Consider the following 27,631-nt stretch of genomic DNA (forward strand, 5'->3'; position numbering starts at 1 on the left):
ATTTCAAAATCCTTAAGTTTTTCAAAGAAGTTTTTGGTCGTAGTGGTGCCCTGTAAATCAAAAAAAGTAACAACATAGATGTTAAATAAACCCCCATAAATACTCTTTATTGGAAATTCTTGGCTTTTATAAAAATAGACAATAATGCTGTTAAAGAAACTGAAAGGAGAGCTGTCAAAGTCAGGAAAATTTGTCTAATCCCACAAAATTGTTCATCTGATGCTTTTAGCAGTGTTAGTCATAGGTGACCAATACAAATTATATCCTATTAATGAAATTTTGGGACCATTCACTTTTGTTACCATTGAGTGAGTAACAACTTGGAAATGTTTAGGAGATTAGCAGCCTATTACTAATTTTTGGTTGTGCTTTTGAGACCTACAGTAGATTTTTATCTAATGAAATTTTGAAGCAAAATCATCCTCCCTTTCATTTTCTTTTAAAATACACTCAGTCATCATGATGTTAATTAGCTTTCCAGGTTGCCTGTCGTGTTTAGTAAATCAACTTCATGAAGGTTTTATCCCACTTTTCTGTAAAAAACAGTGCGGACTTTTCTTTTTCTCGGTTCTCTCTGTCCCAGTCCACGTGGCAGGTGTGCTAAGGGATTGAAAACCTGTGCGTTATCCCAGGGACGATGATGATGGTTGACAGCTTCAGGCGCTTGTCTAAAAGCGACCTGCCGAGCAGAGGTGGGCCGTGCGTCACGGGTGGCAGGGCGGCGGCAGAGGACCCGGAGCGCTGCATCCGCACTGAATTCCTGGGCCTGGCTATGCTGGCTCGGTGGCCAAAATCTGCTAGCACTTCAGTATGAAGCAGCTGCGCCCAGAGGAAGATCGAGGCCAGAAACGTTTAGAATATTGGATAAGCGTGAGAAATTTTTGGTCTGTAAAGCTCAGAGCTGTCTCTTTATTAGCATGTAATTTAACATGATTTGTATCCTTAATATCACACAGACTGAATCCTCTCTCACCCTTTGGTTTCTTAGGTTGGGTTCGTTACTTTATTTTCCTTGGATGGAAACCTTCCCCGGTTATCAATCAGTGAACAAACATCTTCAGACATGAGACCGAGTGTTGTTTGTCCTTTCCTTTCAATCTGAAATCTAATTTCCAGCCACAGTAAAAACAATAAAACTGATGTTTGCTTTTCCCTTTTTTTTTTTTTCCTCCCGTGATAAATATGATGTATTTTGAATTTTATCTGTATATCTAAAATATTCCATTGGAAGCTTTTGAAAGATAGCATTGCTTTTGCTGCACAACTGGCTCCTGGTCAAGTGGTTTAAGCTGTACGTATGAATAGAAACTTTAGTTGTTTATAGTAAGTACATCCCTTGCTGATGTACTTTGTAAATGATGTTTACAACTAAGTGCAATTTCTCTTATTTTAACTATTTCAAATATTTTCTCAATACAGAACTTCCTGCCTCCCCCCCCCCCCCCCCTTTTAAGTTTTTTATGAATCTGGCACAGCAAAAACTAATTGCAATTCTACCTACTGCTAAATTATCTTAGAATCTAGTATTTTGTCAACATTATGTCTACAAACTTTCTCAGCTATTTATCAAGATATAAATGTTTATCTTAACATACAGTAATACATTTTTATCCTCTGTTTTGTGTACAATAACAGCAGTGCTTGGCAGCAGGCATTTTTATTATTTTTTTTTTTTTTTCTTGAGCGCCATCAATATTCCACCATAATTTTTATCCTGAAGGTAGTCTGTTGAGAATCAAATAGATGGGGTCACTTTGAACTTTCCAGTTTCTCTCTTAATCTTTTTAGTGGAATTTCTGTCTCTCTCTGCATCCTTACTCTTAGATTCTTTAGACGGATAAAATGTGTATGAGCACCGAGATGCGCTTTTCCCGCATGATATGCATAAACATTTTCAGATTCGTTCTCGTGCCGTTGTGATAGTTTTGTCCACGTTGAGTATTCTCGCCTTTATCCCCTTATCGTACAGAGCTGTTCTGTTGTTTGCAGTGTCCAAGTACTTAGACGCTTTCCTTGTTCGTAACGTATTAAGAAATTTCAGATGGGTTTTTCCAACGTCAGCTGAATTTTTTTAATTTAATCTTTGCCTTCGTGAAGATCAGCACTTGTTACTTGTCTGAAGAAGTAATGTTTATCAGTAGTAATGTTAACAAGCTCTCTAATATCTAGTTTTGCTCATTATTGAAAAACACGAAGTGGTGCACAACCTCAGGTACAGATTTGTTCCTTCGCAGCACAGCATCACGTACCGCACAGGCACGGTGGCAGCACTGCCCTGCGTCTGTAGGTAGCTGCTATGGTCTGGTCTCGTGCTCATTCGAGACCCTGAAAAGTCCAAAGGGAACTGTATAACGTAACCGTTTCCCTGTGCCCTAATGCGTTAGAAATTCCTTTATGAATGTCAGCAACTGCAGCTATGTTTTATGGAATGAGAGCTGTAATGGTTTAAAGACGTGCATCAGTCTGCGTGGAGCTGGCTCGTACTCTCAAAGGAGCTCTTTGTAAGTAAGGCTGTAATAGGTCTGGGACTGGCCTGTGCGGGTCTCGGAAAAGACCGCAGTAAATGTCACCCGTAGTTTGGTTCAAAATGACAGTACATTTTGACAGTGGCAGAAATTAGCACTGTAACAAATTTTGAACCTAGCGAAGAAATATCAAAGGTTGTCAAAGGTTCAAATTGTCGTATTTCAATTGTAAATGTTACTTATGACTAACCTTATCTCACCAAAAAAACCCTGAGTGTTTTTCCTTGAGTTGCCTCTTGACATTTTCGACCATGTTAATACAACATTCAGCAAAAAATCTGGTGTGAACCCGGCAATCCAGCAGGTCATTAGCCAGAACAATGCTGGCATTTGCCCCTGCTGGTCAGAAGACCCACGGGATTTCAGAGGGGAACAACAGTTGAAAAATCTGCAAATGAGATGCAGCTCGAAGGAGCAAACCAGGAGCGTGTTTGCTTCGAAGTGACGAACTACCGCTGAATTCACCGTTCCATTCAGGTCTGCTCCCCAGTAATGTAGAGAAGCAAAGGATTGAATTGTTGAGCCCTAATAATAAAATTTTCAGGATTGCAGGCAGAGGAAGGTCATCCCTGGACAACGCAAACGTTTGCATCTCTGAAACTACTGGCGCGAAGGCCTTGAGCGTGTTCCGCACCCAGCAAATGTGCAGGCACGAGCTGCTGCACGTTCGCCGTGCGTAGCTCATGCACTCAAGGGTGGGACAAGATTTCGTAGTCGTCTTCATCTCATTATTTCCAGCTGTCTGTCTGGACGCTCAGGCAATTAAATTAACCCCCGATCAGTCACATATAGGATGTTGTCATTGGTAAGAAAATGGCTAGAAATTTTTATTTCCATTTATTTTGAAGACTGAATTTTTCACAAAGCATAGGCTCTCAAGCCTGTTAGAAAAGTTTACCTGTTCAGTGTTCGCCTGCTAGATTCTGTCTACCATCATTTAAACTTCAAAATCTAATTATTAGCTATTATTGCTTTTTTTATAACGCTGACTAATCATGCTCTGTGGTGTACAGTGCTTCATTATTTATCTCAAATGCTAGGATGGATAATTACTGAAGATTTTTTTAATCTGACTGTGGTTGAAAGAGAGAAATTTTTAAATTAATCTTTTCCAGCGCCATTTCGTTACTTATCTCCTCTGTGGCTTATTTACTATACAATGGGTTTCTTTGTGCTTTGTGTGATCTAATTTCGAAGTCATATATGTGGGAAAAAGCAGTGTGCACATCGGTAGGAAAATAAAAGCAAAGTATCAGAGGGAATACTTGGTAAGCTATACATCGTCTGCACCCTTGGGGAGTCCGCTTTACCCCGTCTTCTTTCCTGGGCTTTTATCTTCTTGATATAGCAAATGCTTAAGTAGCACTTGATACCTCCTCCTCCTTAAATCCCATTTCCCCCCTTCTCCCCAAAAAGAATCCAAAAGTGTGAAAGCTTGGATTTAATGGAGGTTGTGAGATAACTTTTGTAGTGTGCAGCTTGGAGTCCTTGCGCTTGGACTGCTGTGATTACAGCAAGATACAACCAAAGATATTTCTGGAGGAGGATGTGGGTACCAGGAGAATAGGTTTCTAAGAACACCTTGGTGTTCGGAAAGAAATTATGAATTTAAGAGGAAATATGTCCAGAATTCCCTTATGAACTGTGAATTCAGGACCCAAGTCTGCCTGCGTTACTCAGCTGGAGAAACTTAGTAAGTGTAAGTAGTCTCACTGGTTGGTTCACTTCAGCAAGGTCGTTCAGGGTGCCTGTTTTAATGATCTTGTTTTGCTGAAGTCTAATATGTTGAATATTTAAGAAAAAAAAAAAGTAGCATGTTCTGTATTAGATACGAAAAAAAATGCTTTTTATGAGCGCATGCTATATGGAATCTTTATATTCATAGCATCTTGGCTTTTTACTCTCCCAAGGCAGTCTCAGAAATGATGCGAGGGCTGCAAATCTGGTTTGTAAGTGCTGTAATTTGTATCAGGACCAGATTTGATCAAGTCCAAATGTTTTGGGCTGTTTTTTTCTAAAATGCTGAATCCATTTTAAGCCTTTATGCATCTCTATAAGAACAGCCAGCCATATAGAGTCAGACTCAGACTGTAGGATGTAAAGTTATTGTGTGAATAAAAATCTGATAATCTAAGTCAAAATAATTCGTGCATTAATGGGCTGGAAAAAGGAATAACTTCTACTGACACTTGTTTAAACTCCTTTAATAACATTTTGCAAATTGCTTTCAAACTGAGCTCACTGTCGTCCTCGCTTCACGCTTACCTCTTAGCAGCCTTCAGGATAACATTATCAGGTTGTCACTTTTATTGCTGCTTTTGATTTATGGTTTGGCCGTCAAAGTTGCCAAAAGAAGATGATTTTATATACGAGAGCATTCTGTAGATTCAGCTTTCTTTGGTTAGTAATTTCCTCTACGCACTCCAATAGCCTTAGGTTTCCTAAGAATTAAAAATTTTGTTAGCAGGCATTCGTCCTTCCCACGGACCCGAAAGGAGAAGGTTTTGAGTTGGTCGGGGAAAAGACTGTCAGCAGCCCGGGGAACATTCCTGCAGCACGCTAGCGTTAGGCGCTTTGATAATTCCTTTCTGATGTTAGGAGAAAACCGCATTTTAAATGCCTTTGCTTTAAAAACTTGTGTTTTGATTGTACAAATAAGTAATTTTAACCTTTTAAAAGCAAGATTTTACGCCGCTCTGGTGAGCTTTAGTTCTAGTTTCCAGTTGTGTGGCCACACACATGCACGGTGCCTGGTTCGGGGTGTGATTTTTTTTCCCCCTCCTCTTCCCCCTTCATTGATACAAACTTTTCGGTATGTGGGTAGAACATTAGTCAACTTGAACTTAATGCGTACAAGTATTACTGAACGAAAATATGTGCTTCTAGCATTTATTTTAGGTTATATGCTAGTTTTACATTATCCCAGCTGGGTATTAAACTGAGTTACAGAACTGGCAGTATGTTGGGGAAAACCAGATGTGTGCTCTAAGAAAACAATAGTTTTGGGTCCAGAGCTTTCATTGAAGTCTGCTTCAAATTCACGCTCCATATTCCTCTCCCTTTTCTCACACAAAAAAAAAAAAAAAATTGAGAGTTGTTCAAAAATGCATTTTAAAAAATCCAAATGATGATCGGAAAGTTTAACATGTATGCAAATGCTATCTGGATGTGGCTTCAGAAAGTAAAGACCTTTGGCTGGCCTGGAGGCTCAGCTGGTAGCAAAATATATTGCCGTATGGGAGACCCTGATTTAAGTTCAACCGCAGGCCATTAACGTCTGGAAGCTCCACATAGGTGAAGCTTGCAGCTCTACAGCAAAGTCGTGGAGGATTCGGAGCCTGTGTTCCTGATGGATGGTTCCTGTAATTGCATCCCAAAGTAATCGCCTGCCATGGATTTCACCGGAGTGGAAAATGAACGCGAACGGTAAACGAACGGGCGGATAAATGACAGCGTACGCAGATAAGCGCACGAGACCTCGGAGACCCACCGAGACTGGCGCTCCCGAAGGGTAACATTGCCCTGCCAATAGACATATGGTCGAAGTTTAATTCACAGAGGAGAACAGGCACTCAACTACTGTGCCAATTGTTTTCCACCCCAAAACCAAAGAGATTTTAATGATTTATAGCAGCACAGGGTGTTTGTGTTACCTAATGTGTTTAGAATGACTCGATACAGTTTTCTAAGCAGTGCAGGAAGCGAAGTGGATAAACAGTCACTGCCTGTTCTTCTGTTCAAAGTTTAAACAGCAGAGTTTTGGTTATCATCTGTAATATTAGTTCCTCTGAAAACGCTTTCCCGTGTAAGCAGACTTGCAGAACTTCATTCCGTAGGCTAACACATGCAAGCAAAAAATAAATTTTGAAAATCACTACCAGAAAAATGCTTTTACTTGTGTTCCCAATGTGGAATGTAACTGGCAATTCACATTTTTAAGAATTTGTTTAATTCTTAAATGTCAGGTTACTGGCTCCAACGTGAGAAAAATAAAGGAGGAAATTAATTCAGTAACCAAGAATTCATTTGCAAAACTGGGGAAGTATCATCTGCCGTCCCGTAACATGTAGTACACGACTTAGACACTCTGCTAGGCTTCATTTTCAATTTATGACTTTAAATTAGCAAAAGCATGTTTGCATCAGCGCAAAGTGAAAGAAGCACCAATTCCCAAGCTCTTCTCCAGGGTGTCAGAGGCATTTGTCCATTGGTGCCTCGGCGAAAGGGAAAGCCCCTGGGAAGTTACGTTACTGAGCAGGCTTCTGATGGAGAAGCGGAGCAGGGACAGTATGGCTTCATCTGGAGAGAAGTATAGGTAACTGATGTCGTATCTGTGAACTTTGATGGAAATCAGAGGATGGTGATTTGTCTAACGCTATTAAATTCGTCAAAAAGATGATAGTTTTAAAAATGACAGTGGGTATAGGTAAGAACATCCACTTTAATGAAAGAAATCAATCATTTTTCCTAATTGCTTTTGCTTGAGAACTATTGTCTGAAAATGTTTTTGACATGAAACATAAGATTTTCTGAGGTGGAACATGATATATAGCTTATAATATACATTACATATGCTTTTAGTTTTGGTCATCATTGGAACACACTGAGCAGTTTACAGCGACACTGTCTTTTTCAGTGCAAATAATTTAAGTGAAGTAGATAAAGCTTCTATTATTTCGGATTCTTTTTACATGAACTTTACTAGTAGGTAGAAGCCAAGATTAGAGATACAGTTGGGTATTTTAATTCTCTTCCCACCGATACCCTGTAATCTTTTGTACGGGTATTTTGCGAAGTCCAGGTGTTCTTGTGTGTTTTTCTTTCTAAAAACCAGCCATTTCATATGTTTATTTCTATCCTAAATTCTGGAGTACATATTCCCCTTAGAAATGTATATACCCTGCTGTAACATGAAGGGGACTCCTTGTGTCCGGGTATCTTACAGCTATCTGTCTTTCCTCTCTATCTTGAGATTTGGGTGGAAAAACAAAACCACAGACGGACACTTGCAAGTTCTGGATTCCTTTCCTGCCTATGCAAATCAGGGAGCATCTTCCCTTAGGGCTTGGGTTCGTTAAGGGGAAAAACCCCGAGTGCTTGAATCTGCTCTTGAATTCTGTCAAGTTTACACTTTTGCTTATCCTTCCTGGGATTTCTTCTTGAATTACGCCTCCAGTGTTATTTTTTGTGCGAGTTTCTGTAAGAAGCTTATTAATGTAATTCAGGTCATTCTCAGGAGTACTGCTTTCTTATTTAACTGTTCTTTAATTGACAAGGGCTGGCTTAGAACTTTCTCCAACTTGTGATTTATAGTTCAGGCACGGTCACAGTTAACTCCTCGCCGTGGTTGTTCCTACCATTCTTCTCCTGCTTGGCTTTTGAAGCCATTATGTACTTCTGATACTGATGGATATAAATTGAGCTGCTTACGCCATTCCGTAATTAAAGTGTGGGAGGTAGTATATTCATTTTCTTTTCCTTAGGACTTTTCCTGAACATTCCACTACTGGAACTTTTCTGTTCCTCTGTGTACAAAAGGCTCACGGCGTTGTCGCGTGTGCTTTTTTTCCCCATCCGTATTTCTCCGAGCTCGGAGGCTCCTGCGGCGTACGGTAGGAGCGGTGTTTTGTTACCCTAGCGACGGGAGCCAAACTCTCGGATGTTATTTTGCTAGTATGTAAAAGAAAAAAAAATCACTGCCAGTTATGATGTGAACATTTGCAGTGCTCCCCAAATGTCTCTTCTTTCTGGAATCAAAGTCAAATCACTGTTCTGAGGAGAAACTGATAAATTGTTTTAGAGGTTTTTAAGCAAACTAACAGATGTGTGTGATTCTGGTAGATCCTCGGTGATCTGGTCTTACTCTTTTTAAGTGGCATATTTATTACTAGCCTCATCAGAGGAGATGGACCCTCTCATCGGCACTGAGAGTCCAAATTCTAGTTTTACGTTATTTATGAAAGGATTGAATGCTATTTCTGCTGAAATTGCCTGAAGACTTTAGCAGAATTTCACAGTAAATGCTGCGAGTACTTGAGCATTTATCTTGACCTTTTGTTTTAAGAATACCTAATCCCATCAGGAATTGGAGACTGGAGGATGGGACCGGCAGGGTGACATTTAAAGCCATGTTTACATTCATTAGACTAGCAGGGACTTGTCACATAAAAACGTAAAGGAAGACAGTCCTTTAGGACTGAGTTATCCTCTCCCTCTCGGCTAGGCTATGTCACAACAAAAAATTTCCCACCAGCCAGATGCTGTGTGAGTCACCATTTATTATTCACTTGAATAACCTTTATCGGTGCTGGTCAGTCGGAGGGAGTCTGGGTCACTCGTGTATGACTTGTTTCTTGAGCTTTTGCACTCGGCAGCTCCAGCTTAGTACGATTTCTTTGACACTGTAGTATTTTTCTCTGAACTGTCCGGCCGTTTCTTAATAGCACGCAGTTGTACATTGAATAAAACCCAAAAATAACATTCTGTTGGAAAAAAAACATTTAAGCCAAAGACTGCTTTAGTATTGCTCAAAATAGTGAATTATTGTAGAGAGATTTAATTGTCCACTCTTGAAAAAATCTTTCTTTTGGAAGTAGTTCCATCAATTTGATCGTACTCACTGCTAACAGTAAGCCATTTCATCACAAAATGTTGCAATTGCATAGATTTGAATAATATTTACTGTCCTTAGATTGAATTAACTCAAAAGCTTTTGCAAGCTCTAACAGAATGCCGAAGGCTGGGCTGAGCTGCAATGCTTAGTTATGTATTTCTGTCTTGTTTTCTTTCTTGCCGAAAGGTGATTGGGATATATGAAATCATTTTTGGTGGGTTGATGACCTGGCGGTCACATCTCCATATGCGTGTGTGTAGCTCGTAGGATGTAAAACATCGGTCGACCAGAAAAGAGATACAGAGAAGAGACTGATTAACCAGAGCCTTGCCGTCAGGGCCCCAAATACCCAAGCTGCCTACCTTAGGGAACTCTGGCAGGTGCAGGTACCTCAAACTACCTTCTGTGTAACAGCTGAAATTAAACCGTAGGTTACGGTTTGGGAAGGGCAACATCTGAAGAGAGAGCTGTCAGTTAACCATAAAGTTGTTTTGAGAAGTTTCCCTTGGTGGGTGATTTACTGAGAGTCTCTTCGTACAAAAGATGAGTCAGATGTACGATACAGATTTCCTTACAAGCCTCGTGCTTCCAAATAGCCTCTTTAATTTGATGCAGTGAATTTAGATGAGGTAACTCTTCTTTCTGCAACCAAGTAACTTTTACTGAAATTACATCTGCAGTTGAACTGCCAATTAATTATAATTGTTTTGCACATGTGCTGGTTTAAAATGTATTTTCAGTGGAAGCCTGTGTTTTGTTTTAGTATATTTTACATCATTTTCTAGGGCCTGTGCCCATCTCTACTTGAAGTCAAAGGAAGGACCCCACTTGGCTTCCATGGGATGTGACCCCAAAGCATCTTGAGAAAATACCTCTGGCTTTGCTTTGTTATCCGTTGATGCTGGCAAATACGTGACTGTCTGTCTGCCGGTGATACCGAGTTAAAATAAAATACTGCTGATGTAAACGGGGACTACTTACAGATAGGATTTCATATAATCTCCTTGTATTTAGATCACATGATGCAAAGCTTGATTTAGGCATTTATTTCTTAGTAATTAACTTCCCATCCCTTTCAGCCAGAGTAATAGTTCACAGATAAAGTTTTAATTACGCTGATTCCCCTTTTGTGTTCAATGCCAGCCCCTTCTCACGGGAGCGGTTAGTCTGCGGAGGGACCCCCAGCTTGCCAGTAAGAGCACGTGCGTGGACCCCGGGGAGGTGCCAGATACTTTTAACAACCGCACCTTTGTCTTTAGGTGTTCACTTAAACGTAGGCAGGATGCATTTAACCGGGGGAGAGACTGTGAGCCTCGTGGGGTTTTTGTATGTTATGTGTTTTTAAATGCTGTATGTGAATAAAAAGGGTCAGGTTGCTTATTCCAGTTGGACTGTGCTTAGGAAAGGGTCAGAGAGAGTGACGGTGAGACCAGGTGGCCTTTTTTTTTTTTTTTTTTTAAAGACAGCATGAACTGTATTAATTTGGTCATCTTCTGCCCCTTATGTTTCTCCAGTTTGTTTCCCAAATTAGATGTGAACACTTTTCAAAGACCCCAGAATATTTATTTTTCATTTTCTCTTTGCAAGCTTGTACAGGGAATGTTAAGAAAGATCATGAACTTCTGCCACGCTTTCCCTTTCAAAGCTTCACGCAGTTCTGTGCACCTCATTTTTCTTTGCTCGGGGCCTATTACAACATTTCGCTGATGGCTGCTACCCTCCATAAAACCATAGTGCTGGAAAGTACCGGCGGCTGTACTGAAGAGTTGGTCGGGAGAGGCTTGCTGCTGGGGCTCGCCGAGCCTCGCTCTCCGTGGGGATCGCTGAAACGGAGATCTTAGGCAATAAGGTGGTGTGTTGTGAAAGGGCTTTTGAAGATGCAGATGGTTTAAATACACTAAGCCACAATTTGCCATCACTTATCTAGCTCAATCCAACCGCAGCAGCCAGAAAGATGGACGTTTTTGTAAAGTTTGTTTAAGTAACCACAATAGCTGCAGTTTGTGTGCATGCATTTCTCCAGGTTTTGTACAGGCGCGTTAAGGGGATCTCAGAGTAGGCATTACTGAGGAGGGCTGTGCTGTGGTGTATACTCAAAGTAAAAGCAGATGAGATGGTTTATTATTTGTTATGCAAGGAAATAATGCCGCTGATAAAAATGTGCTCTGGAATTATTCTTTTCATTTTTCCACACTCGGTAGAGCTGAAATCAGTTTCACTTTTCATGCCTTTTAGTTTGGGGAATTTAAAGGAGGTGCTCTCAGTTATATGACTCTGTAGGGGTGTTAGTTAATGAAGTTTTGACAGATTTAAGGTCACATTTTGCATGGTTCAATTCAGCACACTTAGAAATACACAGCGGGGAGAGTTCCTCTCTCTGTGAACTGCTATATATTAGACTTTATATATGCTGCATTTATTTTTGTATTGGCACATTTTATGTAAGAAATAAATAGCAAATTTAGGTACAAGTTGTTGTTGGAGTAAGGAAAGGACCCTAAGTAAAGCTTTATGAACTAGCTCATTAACTTCAGAATGACACCCTCATCTTTAAGAGCAGCGGATCCTTTTTATATTGTTCCCAGTTACCATAGATCAAACATACTTTTATTTTAAGAGAAACATATTGGGACCTTGACAGGAATATATTATTACCTTAACGGTACCAAAGCTCTTGCCGTGCAATTTTCTGCAAAACCCTTATCATACAACACTGCACTATTGGAGGCCAGGTGAGTGGAGCAATCTGATTTTGGGTGATGGAAACTGCCAACAACATTCGGGGACTCCGCCTTGGGAAGTTGCTTCGTTGCACTGGGTCCCTCAGAACCCTTTTTTTGGTGTTTTTTGTTTTGTTTTGTTTTGTTTTGTTTTTTCTTCTTCTTTCTTCTCTTTTCTTCTCTGCATAGCCCAGTCCGTACCTGATATCTTGCTCACGTGGAAAGGGGACATCCTAGCCGAATCTTTTCTTTGCCATCAGTTGTCTGCGCACAGACGTTATGAGAACCGTGTTTTTAATTCAATAAATATGCCCAGTTTAGAAGGTAATTAGTCAAGATTTAAAACATGTTAGCCTACTTAATGTGAATCAGCAGTATTTTATTAAAAATGGGCTTGGTTGTGTGAGCTTAATTGACATTATACTTACTTGCTTTATATTTCCAACATGCTGTTCCGATCATTTGAAAATGTAGCCCTATAGCAAATGATTGAAGCCAGTGTTAAATTTATTCAAAAGAATTTAGTTGATATATTGCAAAAAGTAATTCTAAGCCTTCCAATTTGTATTTTCTGCTGTTTTCCCACAAATATCTTTGACTAATGCTATTCAGTATTTTAATCAAAGATATGAAAGAAAATGAATAATTAGTGATATGTAAATGGCAGTGTAATTAAATGCTAAGTAATGAAAGTAACAGGTCATTTTTACACTCTGACCTAGATTACTAGATATGATTGACTCAACCTGCCTTTTAATAAAGCTAGATGCCAAGTAATGTATTTTTCTAAGAACAAATATTCCAGAATTACTTTTTTTTTATACTGGTGAGTGTTTGGTGGCCTGCCTGATAGGATAAAATATGGTCTTTCTTTCACCTCCCAAACCTTTTCCTGCAGGGAGTATTGAGAAGACGCAGAGGATGGGGCAGTCTCTTAGATGCTCCATGCTATGCTGTCAGTTGAAGCATTTAAAATAAAGATGGGATGGCCTCTAAAAGAGATGCGATACTTCAAAAAGCAGCTGTGGTTTTCATGGAAATTGCTTTGTCTAAGGGTCTTTGATTTATGCCATGTAAGACAAACTAGACAATGATGAGCCCTGTGTAACAGTAAAATAAAAAAACCCTAAACTATGAGTTTCTGGAAACTCTCTAGTGGCTGGATATGAAACATTGGAGTACACGTTACGGCCTACAGGCTTTGGTCTCTTGTAGTGATGCTGGTAATAATGAAATGATAATCAGAACAAGTTCAGCTTGAAAAATAAGAAATTAATATATGCAATTAGTTTGGAAAAAATGCGAGTGGTATGTATTTTGGCTTTTTCCTTTACTTTAGTGTGATCTTAGTAGTTTGAAGTCAGACATACAGCAGCCATAAAAATGCACCTTAAAAAGAAGAGGCCTTGTATTTTGGAGGCTTCTGCTTAAAAAAGGCTGCCAATAAATGATCTAAAGGACGGGTTACATCTTCCATGTGCTTACTCACCCCTCTGTGTGCTTCTCATCACTAGTTACTGAGAGAGAAAAGCTGCAGATATTCTCTGCAGCACTGTGAGCCATCTGTCTGCCTTATCTTTTTGGAAGAGGAACTTCCAGTCCTTTATTGCTGTTAATATTTTGAAAAGTTTGGAAGATAAAACTTAGTCCTTAAAACTGTCTTGTAATTCTGTCAAAATACTTATTGTTTAATTTTAAGTACAGCGTAGAAAGTATGCAGCAGCATGTAGTGATCCTCGGTCCATGTTGTCAGCTGTGTATTTGTTCTGAAGAATTACAGGATGAATGTGAATTTATTTCTCTGGAAAGACAAGGCATCATCAGGCTATATGCATTCTTTATATACATATGGCATAGCTAAACACAGCGCAAGGGTTACAGTGGTTTTCAATGAATACTGCGTGATCTTAGCGTGAAGATGACTGCTTCTTCGAGAACAGTTGGGTCAGCCTGTCCTTTGCTGCCACTCCTTTTTGTCACGTTAATACTTCAATTTTATTGGAACTGGACTGTAAAATCACCAAAATAACTGTGTATCAGCTGCCATCAGATAGGAGCTTTTCAATACATTTGACCTTGGTTCAATTGACCCGATGGCTTAAAGAGGAAGGAGCGTAAAGTAGACCATGTTTCCAATTTTCCTTTAATACTTTAGGATCCTCCATACTGGACTTGTTTCCTAGTGTTGAGTCTTGCTGTGCTTCATCGAGTGAAATTAAGAACTAGGAAAGACAGTCTTATGGAAGAAAATATTGGGGTTTTTTCTTACAGCTCCGTTCTTTCGGCATTCTGCCTTGCCTGTTCCAGATTCCTTAGTAAATGCCAAGGTGACGGAGACCTTGATTAGTCTAAGCCTCTGACGTTTTCCAGAACTCAAAACTTTTTAGTATCAGAAATTAATGAGTTCTGCACCTAAATATAGTGCCTAGTTGCCCCAAGTTAACTCATCTATAAGCCTGTAAATCCACTAAAAAAGTGTTTTGTTGGCACTAAATACAGTGGATGTTTTTAGTCTTCAGGCTCCATGAAGAAAACTTTAAGCCTGAAGAGAATCAGCTAGAGGGAGCTATCTTATTTAAGCGAACATATTTATCAGCAGAGATTCTTATCATTTGAAGGAGCCGTGTTTGCTATTTGAATGTATTCATGTAGTTTTGCCATCAGTGATGAATGGCAGCGTGGGAGGATGATAAGCAGGTATTTTCTCAATTTTTCGTTTTATAAGAATCATCTAAACCCATGACCATCCTTACACTTTTGGGGCCCAAACTATCCTTTTTACCAATGTTTTAGCTAGAGCACGCCACTGAGATCTTTCCTTTTTCCTATGCACAGCTCATGCCTTTTGTGCCCCGTTTGCTGAGACGGTTACTTGCTGGCTATAAGCGTTACAGGATTTTCAGATGTGAACCTTCTATAAACAACCACTCTTTCAGTGATTTAAAACCTCATTTTTAAAAGAAATGTCATCTTTTATTGCATTCCTGCAGTAGAAATGGGAAGAAACGATGGAAAAAATACACTAAAATCCCAATGTGTCTTGTTTTTGAGCTTTTTATAGGTAGGCAAACATATGCGTTTGCCTAGATTCATAAAAAGACTCACAACAACAGTAGCAAGAATGTGTTTCAGAAGGCTCAATCTGGCGAGGACCAGACTGAGGAATGGGCTTTTTTGGTAAACAAACTTCAGCTCTCCCAAAACAGTTGCCTATTTTTCATGGTTGGGGTCTAGAGAACAGTTTTAAGTTACGGGCTTCTAGAAGAATAGTTCTCAGTGATAAGTAAAATCAGCAGAGGATGTGATAGGAATTGAACCATGTTGGAAACTATGCTTGAATAAGTTTGGAAGAAACTGAAGGAAAACCTATTACATTTTAATCTTTTTTTAAAAATTTAATTTCCTGCCCTGGCAGTTGAATGTTAAATGGGAACTATTAGTTATGGGCTAAAATGGTCTTTAAATGGAAAGGAAGGGAGCAGAGAAAGTAGCTGGTTTTCATTATTACTACTAATTTTATTATTACATTTTATATGGCAAGGATCTTATTGAAGAAGGGACAAAAAATAGGAATCCAGGACCTCCAGGCTCAATAGCTTGCATGTCCCAAATCATCAAGACTTTGAAGAGAGAATGATAGAGGAAAAAAGGTGGAGAGGGGCCGAAAGAAAAAGAAAAATAGAGAAAGGCCAAGCCTGAGGTCAGTGGGCTACCGCTGCGAGGGTCTGGGCTTCCATGACAGTCCTGACTGGGAAGCCTGGGTTTGTGTTAACGTTGCTGTAAGGAGGGACAGATAAGCTAGGTATGGGCACAGTATGAGTGGGTCGGAGGGTCCCGTAGCTCACTTCATCCCGTCTGTCAGCTCTGGTATCTCTCACTGAAAGCTTCCAGAGCTTTAAGGAAAATAAATGGTCAAAGAGACTGTGGTTCTGTGTTCACTAACAATGCCAAGAGTTCACACTTCATTTTACACATCCGAACAAACTACCGTTCCTTCTAGTATTTCTCGGACCATTTAAAATCAAAACTAATAGAAATGCATTTGTATTTCTGGCTGAAGGTGTCAGGGCACATTTTCTTATTCTGAAAGGTGATGGCAATAGTGAGGGAAGGGGCTCTTTCATGCTTGCATTTTAATTTAGGCAAGTTGTCTTCGCCGGGCTCACCACGCAATGTGGTAATCTTTGAGGCAGCAAGGTTTGGGACGTGAAGGGTTGCAAAGATCGGGCCAGGTCCCAAAATGGGCTCGAGAGTATTGGGAGCTTCAAAGCATTCTCAAATACATACATCTCAAAGATACTCTCAAATACCTTACAGACATTTCCTGAAGTATTCTGATTTTTCTTGATAAACATTTTTCACTAGGTTTTCTATTTGGGGAAAAGCATGTATCCGTGGTTCGAACTGCAAGCTGCAAGAACAGCAGAATTGGGCGAGCTGCTCTGTTCCAGCTGTGCAATTGCTTAGGCTTGCAGTGGAAATAATTGTGCAATGTAAAGAGTGGGCTTCGGCTCCGCGAGAGCTAAAGATCTCATCGCTGTCAGGACAACTTTTTATAACTAAGGCAGAAAAAACAACTTTTTACCACTGACAGCAAGCAATAATAGATGACCAAATGTACTTTTTCTTAGTACTCCACTCAATTATTTTACGAAGACTTTTTTTGGTCTGCTTGTTAATTTTAAAGGCAGTCTTTTTTAGGATTGCTTTCAGCATTGGCTTGAACCCTCACTAGCTCGCGTTAGCTTGAGCGGCGCTCCGTGTCAGGTACTTCCATGCTTTTGTGCCTAAGGGAAGGGTGACTTCAAGCTTCTTGTTCTCTGTGTGTGTTTAGAGCATGAATTAATCAACCTTGTTAGAAGTGAAGTTTATTAATTTTTCAGTTTAACCATCTTCTGTTACCTGTTTTGGACCAGTAAGGCAGGATGTTAGAGAAGCCCAGCGGAACTGGGAAGAGAAGTTCATTTTCAGGGCGGATTGTTTATTTTTTTGGTACAATTCCTTTATTTTAAGGTCAAGGGCAGGTAAGAATTACAAAGTTAAAGTATGGGTCTGGAGGTCAAGTGAGCAGCCAAAGAAAAGCCGTATGCTTACACCTGCCCCATTTGCGAAAGGCTTTGTTACCCAGCTCCTCCACAAACGCCGTGTTACGTAAAGCAAAATTGCAAATGCAAGCAGAATCCAAGGGCCGTAACCAAACCTGCCACTCTGTTTGCCCGAGTTGGGCTTTTTCTGAACAAAATATTTATCAACACAGAGTGCTGTATATAAACTCTGCAGATATTAAGAAGAGCTTGTTGTTCATTCCTTCATTTAAAGTTCAGCCAGATGGTTTAATTTAAAACTGGGATCTTTCCCCTGTTCTTGCTTTTATTCTCGTTTGTTCAGTGACTCCTTATATAGCCAGTTACGCCACAATAACAAGCTAGGCAGTGGTTAATGAAATGTAAGACAACTATTAATGTTAGTATGTGTTGAGTGGAAAACATTAAGAAGCCTTTTTCAGCATTAGATTGTTCTTCTTTGGGTTTTCAAAGTCCAGACAGATTCTTTTCCTTTTTTTTTAAGTGATTTTAAACACGTATTAAGTAGACTGTGCATGACGGAGAAATGGATAAAGAGAAGCCTTCAGAAGCGAAATCGTTCTTAGTTTTGAAAAATGGCCTTTTCCTGGCTTCCAAGCATCCTAACACGTTTTCTAGCTATAGGGAAAAATACAAAGGCGGCAATCGGTAAAGAATAAACATATCAGTGCGACATTCAATTTAGAGCCAATCACCTGGTTTGCAAACCCCAGACAGTTTGGTGTAATGCTAGCGGGAAGCAATCTGCCTCGCTTGGCCACGCCGGTTCCGATCCTGAATACTGAAGCCTGCGGTCGAGGGGTCTGCGCAAACAGGACGTGCCAAAGGCGCCAAACCTATACTAATGGCGATTTTTATAACGTTTGATGTCTTATCTCTCCAATTTATCCATCTGGTTTTTTCATAGCTATCACTGCTGTAGTCTGGAATTGGGATTGGAGCACATTTAAGCTTAACTGGGTTGGTTTTAATCTGGCTAGTTGCGGGGAACGGAGCAGCAGCAATCGATCTATGACCTTGTCAATGGAAATTCAGAAACACCCAGGCTTCTCAGCCCCTGCTGATGTTGGCACGTTGTCCATTTTACCTCTGAAAACTAGCTCAGCTTCATCATTACATCCTATAAAAACGCTTCCCGTTTCTTTGTGAATGAAAGCTTAAATCCAAATAGTTTATCCAGCAGGAAGGCACAATAGGAAAAGCACGTCCCTATGGGTTTCATGCAAATGGTTGAGTGTAATGTGGCAGCAAAAAGTATTTTATGCAAGTATTGCTGGGGAGGGGGTTTGTAGGCAGGGGGGTAAAGGTAGATTATCACTAGGAATCTCCTAGCTTTGGTATAAGATAACAGATAACGGAGTTCTTTGGTCTTCGCCAGAGTGTGTGCTGTAGGAGGGAGTTCTTTTGAAGTGCACGGGGAGAACATACAATAAAACAGGGAAGCCGGTACTGTTATAAGTTTTAGGCTTCTTTGTTGTAAAACAGTTTGTATGTGAGAATGATGGGCTTGTTCAGTCGCTCACAGGCGTTCTGAAGTTTGTAGTTCAGAAATAAATGAGAAAAAATACATTTAAGACCTGCAGGTAATCAATAGGACAGACTGTGATGTGGTTCTGACAGTATGTGTCGTATAGTTCCAAAACAAATACCGCAGGACGAGGGAATTTTGCTTACTCCTGTAAAAACAAAATGTAGCATCCTTTTGCAGTTTGATGCTGACCGTATCTCAGAACACCCAAGATCCCTATAAAATCCTGACAACACCCCTAAAGGTCATTTATGGAGTTCACCTCTTTTTGCCTCCCACACTCCCTAGAGAAATTCTGGTCTGCCCACTCCTTCATGGCCACCCACCGCAGATCAGCTGAGAAATCATACTTTGTTAAGAAAAACCTTTGTTAAGAATGTTATTTTTGTTCTTTGTTCTCTTTCCTTCGTTTGAAAGATGTCTTTTGTTTGCTGCGGTTCAAATACCGTAGTTTAAAAATACATCGTTCGCGGCATATAGAAATTAAAACTGAATATGTTTTATGAGATATGAATATTTTAGCCGACTTTAAAAATGAGACTGGGGACTCGTCATTGTTTGCATACATGTATTTTATTCTGATTTGTGTTTCAAGTAAGTTAAAATCAGTCTAATCACAAGAACCTTTTTAAGTAAGCACTTCTAGGTGGATCAACTGTTCTTTGGTTTTTGAAGCCTATAGGGGACTTACAGTCTTCACCAGTCAAATGCAGGTGTGTTTAAAGCAAGCATTAATTAGCAGTAATTCTTAAATCTACACCTCCGTATGTGCTAGGAATATGAACATGACTGTAATGAGTTGTCCAAAGTGGAGTGCCTTTGGCTGTCAGGAGTACCTTGGGCCTGCTTGTGTAACAGTAAAAGCACTACTCGGGGATCTTGTTGTGAGCCCTTGACGTTAGCACGCTCGGTGGAACCTGCTCAGTCTGTCTCACTTAGTCTTTGCAATAATCATTAATAGAATTAGGAATCTCATACGGCAAAATGCGGCGAGCATCTAGCATGGGAATCTTCCCATATGCGTACCACGTCCTCTCGGGAACCCACATGATTTAAAGCAACTGTTACTGATAGACAAGTTTTCTTGTGTTTCTTTTTACTGGTCTTCGGTTTTGCATCTGTTTTAAGTTAGGTGGTTCATAATGCATTTCTGATTGTGGTGGTTTACAAGCTGCTTTCTCCATTACTCTCCCTGCAGGTGTTGCAGGGTGCTCAGCTGATAGCGGTTGCTTCTGCTGAGCCTGCGTCAGGGGGTGTTGATGGATCCCCGCTCCAAGGGAGCGATATCCAAGTCCAATATGTGCAGCTGACACCAGTAACAGACCACTCGGCAACTAATCAAGTAAGTGTATATATTTTTTTTGAAATGTGAATGTACTTAACTTGATTGAAACATCTGTCAGATGAACTGTATAACTATCCACAAACACTGCAGTCCCAATGAGTTTATGATCCTGTTTCCAAACCGTAAAAAAAAAAACCCAAAAAACCAAAAAAAACCAAAACAAAACCAAAAAACCCCGCAAAACCCAAAAAAACTCCCAAAACATTTACAATAAGAAACATAATTTTGTTAAAGGTATAAATGGTCTTTGACTATCCCTGCTTCCATGTTCTTGCTCAATGCCTCTAGAGAATAGTTATTTTGGTCATCATTGTTTTTCTGCATCCTTGAAGGCTGAGAGCCATATTGAAGGACAGGGGAAAAAAAACTTGCTTGGAATCTATCCAAAAAGTATTTTTCAGACTGAGGTTTCTCTTAAAAATGTTATTCCCTTTCTGACAGCAGTTTTCCAGTTATTTTGATCAACAGCCTGGATTTCCCGCAGGAGTCGCAATGTTAGCAATTGTAAGTGAACACTTGATCCTCTCAATTACAGTGGAGGAATTATCTTTTTTTTTTTTTTTTTCCTTTTTAAATCAGTTTGAACAGTCATGTATCTGAGCCTAGAAACAGTTTCTCATCAGCTTGAAGCTTTGACTGGTGACAGTACAAGAATGCTGCCTTAAAAGAGTTGTCAGAAATTTTTCTGAAGATGGTTACGCATTCTTCTGTGAACCCCGCTTAGTGGGCTTCTTTTCTAGAGAATGCCGAGTGGTTGTGACAAACAAGCTGTTGCTTGCTAGCCAAAATATAATGGTATCCTTAGCAGCCAATATTAGAGTGGATTTTTGCCCGATACATACCCAGTTTCGTAGAGAATTCTGATCTGGCTACAAATATTTGGATATTGAGTCTCTTGGAGGGTGGGGAGGTGGAATTCCATAAGAAGTCAAGGGAATCGTGTCCAGACTTTGCGTGCATGAAACTCAAGAGCTTCTTCCACGGGCAAGGCAATCTGCAGATCAGTTTGCTATGTGAGGTTAGAGCACGTTAGTTATTCCAGTGGCAAAGAGGGCCTCAAACAAAAGATGGAGCTGTGTTGCATACTGCCGAAGCGCCGTCTGCGCTGGCTGGTGCAGGCAGGGAGGCCAGAGCTCTGAGCTCTCTTAGGTGCCCCAGTCCACGCTGGCTCCCCACCTGGGTGCTACAAAGTGCTTTCCAGAAATATTTTGCTCCCTGCCAAAAAGGATCAGACTGCCTGGCATGTGAGTGTGCTGTGCTGGAAGATTACATTCCAGTTTTCAGTACACTGATCTTCCCGTGTAGATGAGCCCTTAATAGGCGTTTTTCTCTCTTTTCTAGATTTGTCTCTGCACTAACCTTCTCAAGATTTTATTCATAGTCACTTGTAATAGTACACTGGATGATAAGAGTGTTGCTACAGGGATCGTGCCTTATTTCTTAAAAATCCTCAAGTACTGCTGGTCCCATGCAATTAATAAAGCATCTAGGTGTCAGGTAGGGAGAGGTGTTTCTCGTGCCGCTGTCCTCACTCCAGGCCTGGGAAATTCTCAGCTTTACCTCCCACGGACTTTCTCCTGGGTCTGTTCCTTGTACCTGTCCTCCCTTCTCAGCTACCACCTCTGATGGCCAGGAGGTTACGGAGTTCACTTATAAACATTGGCATCCATCTCCCACGCGGCTGGCAGCCACCAGAGGAGTTACTTTTCAGGGACACTTTGCACCGTGTTGGGTTTTAATTTGGTGGTTAACAGCAGAGATTTATACAAAGCTGAAGAGAAGCAGAAAAGGAATGTGAAATAAGAAGAGTAGGAAAGGAAAAACAGACAAGACTAAAAATAAATTTGCCATAAATATTTCCTCGGTTTACACAAACTAAAAACTCAGGGTCTGTTAATGAATTGGAGAACCCACCTTAGTATTTGCATTACTCCGAGTCATATGGATAGCCCATTAGCTTTTTTGGCTAAAATTGTGGAATAGTCCTGCTCATCTTCTATCTCTTATCTGAAGGGAAAGGTCTTATCTGAAGGGAAAACCCTGTCAGTGAGGCTGTCGTGACGCTTTTATCTGTTTTCATATGGTTCTTTGCCAGGGTGCTGAGATGTTCTCAATGATTTTGAATCTATTTATCAAGCAAAGCTTATAAAAATGGAGTTTATTATCCACCTGGGTCGGATGCTATGCTTTACACAAATTCCTTGTTTGAAACACCACAACTGCAAATTTATTTAATGTCTGAAAACAAGATACCAGATTTCTGACCTTTTTTCTTGAAAGCCATGCCTTTGCAAGCAATCTTACATGCAAAGCTGAAGGTAGGAGCGAGGCTATTTGAAATGAATCCCTTCTCTGGCTTCAGCTGAAGCAGACAGCGATACGCACTTCAACTTCGTATTTTCAATGTAGTCATGCACGATTTTGTATTTGCAAATTGGCTCTAGACAGAAGTATTAACAGCTAGGATTCTGACAGCTTCGCAGTGACCCTAAATCACATACATAAGCATAAACTATTAATATATGAACAGCGGTTTGCTGGCATAAAATTGCAAATGCATGTACGGAGGGAGGCATAGCTTGAAATCAGACGCATTTGGGGATTTAGGTTTAGTTGGCTTGTTTTCATGTCTCGATAGCATTCTTAGTTATAGCAGCTTGCAAAATTTAGAAATACAGAATGTGATAATGACAAAGACTATTTGGATTAATTCTGTGCTCAAATTCACATGCTGGTGGTAAATTTTGTTAGATTTGGGAAAAAACGTAATTCCAAATCTAAAGCGTGCTTCTAATCCCTTTGGGCAGTCTTCTACTCCTGGTCTGAACGCTGGATAAATATTCAGCATTGCTGTTGTCCCTATTATTTGATAATTATATGACTTCAATACAGTTTTCCTCTAATGGGAAAGAAAACTTTGCCGGTCACTTGAAAACTTACCCGCTATCAAATTTAGCAATCTGATAGAATTATTCACCACTTTGGCACTAATTTATTGGATATTTAAGTGAACACCAAATTACCCATAACGTTGAACAGGAATAAAATCTTGTAGCTGTGTGCAGTTACTGGCAACAAGGCCGAGAGATGAAGAGAAATAATTTGACAACAAAACCTTAATTTAGGAGCAATGCTTTATAATTTTGAACCTCCAGCATTTTCATTTGAATAAGTGGTGACTGTATAGTAAAACCTAAAGGATGGGAAATCTGGTTGAGTTTCCACCCTCGTGCCTTTGTGGATCATCTTGCGGATATTAGGCTGAGAGCATAACGCAGGGCTTCGAGTAAGTCTTTTTCATAACAGAATTACTGCCACAGAAATAATTCTCGATCCAGGACGTTACATAAAGCGTCTATTAGATGAATTTATGGAGGGAAAAATCCACCAAGGGCAGATCTCTGGGATCTGTGGGAGTGTGCAGGAAAATATCATTAAATTCTTGCCCTTTTCTCGTAGTTTATCTGTGCTTGTGATACTGGCTGCTATCAGGGGAAGGCTTATTGGGTGTGATGGACTTTATCCAAGCCAATACAGCTGTTCTTAAATGCTATTCATCTTATGGATCTAAAGATGGAGTTTGTTTCATAATCTAGTTTTGCTTACTCCAGCTAACTTGGCTAAAAAGACGGTTTGCTGTGGGATTATCCTTTCACAGCATTGTCAGACTACTGGTAGGCAGTAATTTACTTTTTAAGGAGACTTCCTTTGAAAGCTTAAGTCAATTGTGTTTACTTTAAATTCTTTCACGGAGGACTGATTTCGCTTGGAAAGTGAGTAGAATCAGGCCTGTGGGAAGAATTTGATTTGAGAAAAAAGTTCACTATAGTAGCGCTATTCTCATTTTACACAAAATAGAGAAAGACTGCAGTGGGTAAAGTCAGCAGTTTTAGACCGTATCCTGCACCAGCTGGGGAAATTCCAAGCACAGGGCAAACAGGTAATTTTACTCTCCTTAGCCTCCAATAGTTCTGTCGCTCTGGGACTTCTTACTGTCTTTCTGTGATCACCCTTGGTGGACTTTCCTTCCATAACACTCTTCAGCTCTGCCTTGTACCCTCGAGCGTACATCGTGCTGGGACAAGTCCTTCCACAGCTGCGGCACGTGTTGTGCCGGACACGGGCTTTATTTTGTTTCTTTTTAGAGCTGGTTCTTTTTTGGGAAGAGAGGGAATCATTGTTTTCTATTTGCACTCTTCGTGCCACTCGATGTTTTATAGATCCTTATCGTGATTTCATTATTTTAGCCTTCTCTTTCCAGCCTGAAGGGCATTAGCCTGCCTAGTCTTCATGTGGACTCTTTATGTTATTTTTGGTGCCTTTGTAAGTGCATTCCCATTTCAACTCTGTCACAGAGCTGATAGCCATGCAGATTTTGCACTGGGATGTACAAGAACTTTATGTTAGTATAATTTGTTCGCATTCCCTTGGCTACACCAACGGAGAGCGCTTTTGTATTGATGTACTGATTTCATGTTTCCTTTTGCAGGGCACTGATACCCTTCAATCAGCGATCCAGCCAGAGATGCAGATAGAACACGGAGCAATCCAAATTCAATAAGAGCATTGCGAAAACTGTGTCAACCGAGATGGCAGTCAACCGCGGTCAGAAGTTAAGTGCTGTAGTCTTCGTGCAACAACAGGAGAATGGAAATGCCTGTTAGACTAATGGTCACACCTGGAACGTCTCCTGCAAATAGCAGGGTTCTGATGATCTGGTTGTCCTCCCCTGGAATAACTCAGACCCATTTACTTAAATCGGAGCTACATCACTACATCAGTTGAGAATCTAGCCTTCAGAAAGAATACGTGGCCTGCCCATAGGTACACTTAAAGAGAAAACATTCTTTCAGAAAGAGGGAAAGAAATCTAATGAATCAAAACCATGAGACTAAATCAATGTTTCATCCTGTTCATTTCTTCTGTGAAATACGCCATTTGAATGTCTGCAGATATCTTAGGAAGTGTATTGCTGCTTTGCAATACTTGCTTTACCACATATAGAAGATCAAGAGCTCAAATATTTTTCACTGTTTAAACAGCTTTTTTTATTTGCTATGGTGTTTATAACAAAAATGGAAAATATTTAAAAAAAGAAAAATCCCATAACTGCAAGTATTAGCCTTTTGCTGGTGTTTTCTGTTCAGTGTAATGAAAACTGTATTTGCACAAGACTAACAATTTTGTTTGTACTGTTGCTTAACTACTTTTCTAGGGGAAAATGCTTTTAAATGCTGTAATTATGCATTTCTAATGAAAAATAAATGTGTATTTATGAACAGTGCAGCTCTAAGTTGCTCTCTGCCTTAGGAATGAATACGGTTTGACTGGACTCTGCTGTAAGAGTGTAGTTCTGCAGTATTTGAAGACACGCTATCTGGCAAGCTCTGCTGTCAAACTGAGAAGTAAGATTAAGTCTATAAGGACGATATCAATCTTAGATCGTGTTGTTATCTAAATTTCCAGTCAAGAAAAATGTGATAGTTAAGCTTTTGAGTCTGCAAATCCTATTTTATACAATGAATTATGAAATCATTTTTTTTAAATGTGAACGGTTCTTCTGAGCTCTCTCCCTTTCAGTTCCTCCTCCCTCCTTTGCCCAGCCATTTGCGGCATTACCTCAGTTTGGGATTCATCCATAAAAAGCTGGGCTGCAAGAGTCTGATACCTATCTTGTCATCCAGCCTGCAACAGCAAGGTGAAATGCTCTCTCCACTGAAACTTATGGGAAATTTGATACCGATTTCAAGAAAGCTGCATTTTCATATTTGCTAAGCTTGAGTGGAAAGGATACACGTTTGCTATAACCTGATTATCTTAATGGTGCACCTCTTACAAAAATATAGAGTTTACTGGGGGAGATGTTGCTTTGTATTTGTTTTTCAGCTGACTTGCTATATGGTCATTGTCAATATATGGCTCATAATGCATTTGATGTCTTAATGAATGGGGCACAGCCACAAATTCTACATGGTTGAATTCAGGATAACTTTTTTTTTTTTTTAATGAAAGGAAGGGTTAAGCACACCCAGTTTCTGGGAATGTTGTCCCTGGTAAGTATTACACTTTCTGTAAATTCCTACTTCTCTTTAGGATGTTTCTTGGCGCACAAGTACAATGCAAACTGAACCACAGCTTATTGAATACAGTGTTTGCAACAGGCCAAGAATTTGGCTGTTCTTCAGGTTCTTTTTTTAATAGTGTTTCTCAGACTGGGTGATGTTTGAAGAGCTTGGCATCCAAATAGAAGCCTAAAAATAAAGCGAGGCCTGTACATTTTAGCATGGCTGTTTAATGACAATTTATCACTTGGAAATGACAGTGAGAAAGCTGGGATGGCAAAGCTGCTGCGTGCTACCGCATACCGCTCTCTTGCTATATTTATATTGCCCACAGCGGCTTCCTTGTGTTCTTCAGAAAGTTTTACTCTTACCCAGCTTTCCTTCTGCATCCTGGGTGTCTTCTGCTTTCAAGGGGAGCACACATGCATTTAAACTGTAGGCTGTCTGTCTTGGGTTTATGGCGCGATTAAGAATTTTGTTCTCTCTGCATTTTTCAGCTCAGGTACAAGATGAAATTGAGTTCAGGAGAGGTTTCCTTTAGCCACTAGACTGCTGCATGCTCAAGTCTCTTCTGCTGAAAGTGGTTGTAGAGGCATACCATGCAGTGAAATAGCATTCGCTAGATTTCAAGAGAATGAAATCTCCTTCACCAGTGTGGAATGGAGAGTACAAAGCAATTGAAATAAATAGGTAAGGAGAGCAGCTTATTAAGACCTTCCTGTGCATTCAGATGTTAAGACTGCGTGTTCCTCAAGATGTGAATTTTTCTCAGTGTTACGTCAGTGTTTACATTAGTCTAAGCTGTGTCACACTATGTTTATACTTAAAAGAAAAGGACTTCAACACTGAGCCAGGTATTCCTATGAGTAATACCTGTCCCTGTTCCCTTTCTGTAGATTTTATGTCCTTGGAGGTTTTATGTCCTTATCCAGGGAGGAAATATCTTCTTTTCAGGAATGTTTCACATGTTTTCTAGACATCACCGGGTGTGTCACAAACAAATAAGTCATTCCCAAGAAGAGTATTCAGGAATGAATTCCCTTCTAGGAAATGCTTGTGACCGCGAAGAGTCTGTGAGGTTCTGTGGAAGTGTGAAGAGTGTGTTCATACAGAGATCATTGTAACAATAACATATCACGTAACAGCAAGAAATCCTAAAAGTATTACAAGATAAGGAATGAAAATCTTGCAGGGGTACTGAGGGTTTTGCCTGGCTCTCTGTTCAGGTAGGTTGGTGGTGGTTCGCCATGGATGTAGTTCTGCCCTTGAAGACTGTTGGACCATTTCAGTAGGTCAGCTAGAAATGAGTTCTCATTATGTTTCCTTTTGTTATTCACAGCTTCTGCCTTTTTAATAATAAGGTTCTTTTCCCCTCAGCAAACCTTCTAACGTCCTCATCTTTAACTGTTCTTTTTCTCCTCATGCTGCTTTTGTCCAAGGGGCAGAGATTGAGAACATATGACCAAGAGTCTTCAGGGGGACGTTTCTTGTAAGGTTAGACTAGGATCAGCTGTGTATTTTATTTGTAATTCATCTTGTGACCTGCAGAATACTGTTTTCATGGGTTTGATTTTGTTTTGTGTAATAATGTTTAGGCATGCAGGCTTTAGGGGGGAGGAGAGCCTCTGGTTACCCTACTTGGCCCCGTTGGTTATTTTTGATATTAAGTTCACTGTAGCCAGGACCTCAGCATTTATCTTGATGTTGTACTATAATTCTTGACGTGTAGTTATGGCTGCACTGGCAGTACAGTA

The 27,631-nt window shown here is 40.1% G+C and overlaps 1 protein-coding gene across 5 annotated transcripts in view; it reads left to right on the top strand.

The window, feature by feature from the left end:
- BANP (BTG3 associated nuclear protein) overlaps positions 1-25,304 on the top strand; it is a 154,413-nt gene extending 129,109 nt beyond the window's left edge. Inside the window, exons 13-15 of one of the 5 annotated variants that reach the window (XM_082320301.1) lie at positions 19,669-19,812; positions 20,257-20,319; positions 24,305-25,304. In XM_082320301.1, the coding sequence (XP_082176427.1) occupies positions 19,669-19,812; positions 20,257-20,319; positions 24,305-24,376 (279 nt within the window). In that variant the 3' untranslated portion in view covers positions 24,377-25,304. The remainder of the gene's footprint in view (positions 1-19,668; positions 19,813-20,256; positions 20,320-24,304) is intronic. The other 4 variants (XM_082320303.1, XM_082320302.1, XM_082320304.1 and 1 more) reach the window with 4 other exon arrangements.
- The last annotated feature ends 2,327 nt before the right edge of the window (positions 25,305-27,631 follow it).

The sequence above is a fragment of the Platalea leucorodia genome (genome assembly GCF_965183815.1).
Source record: "Platalea leucorodia genome assembly, chromosome: 8".
NCBI lineage: Eukaryota > Metazoa > Chordata > Aves > Pelecaniformes > Threskiornithidae > Platalea > Platalea leucorodia.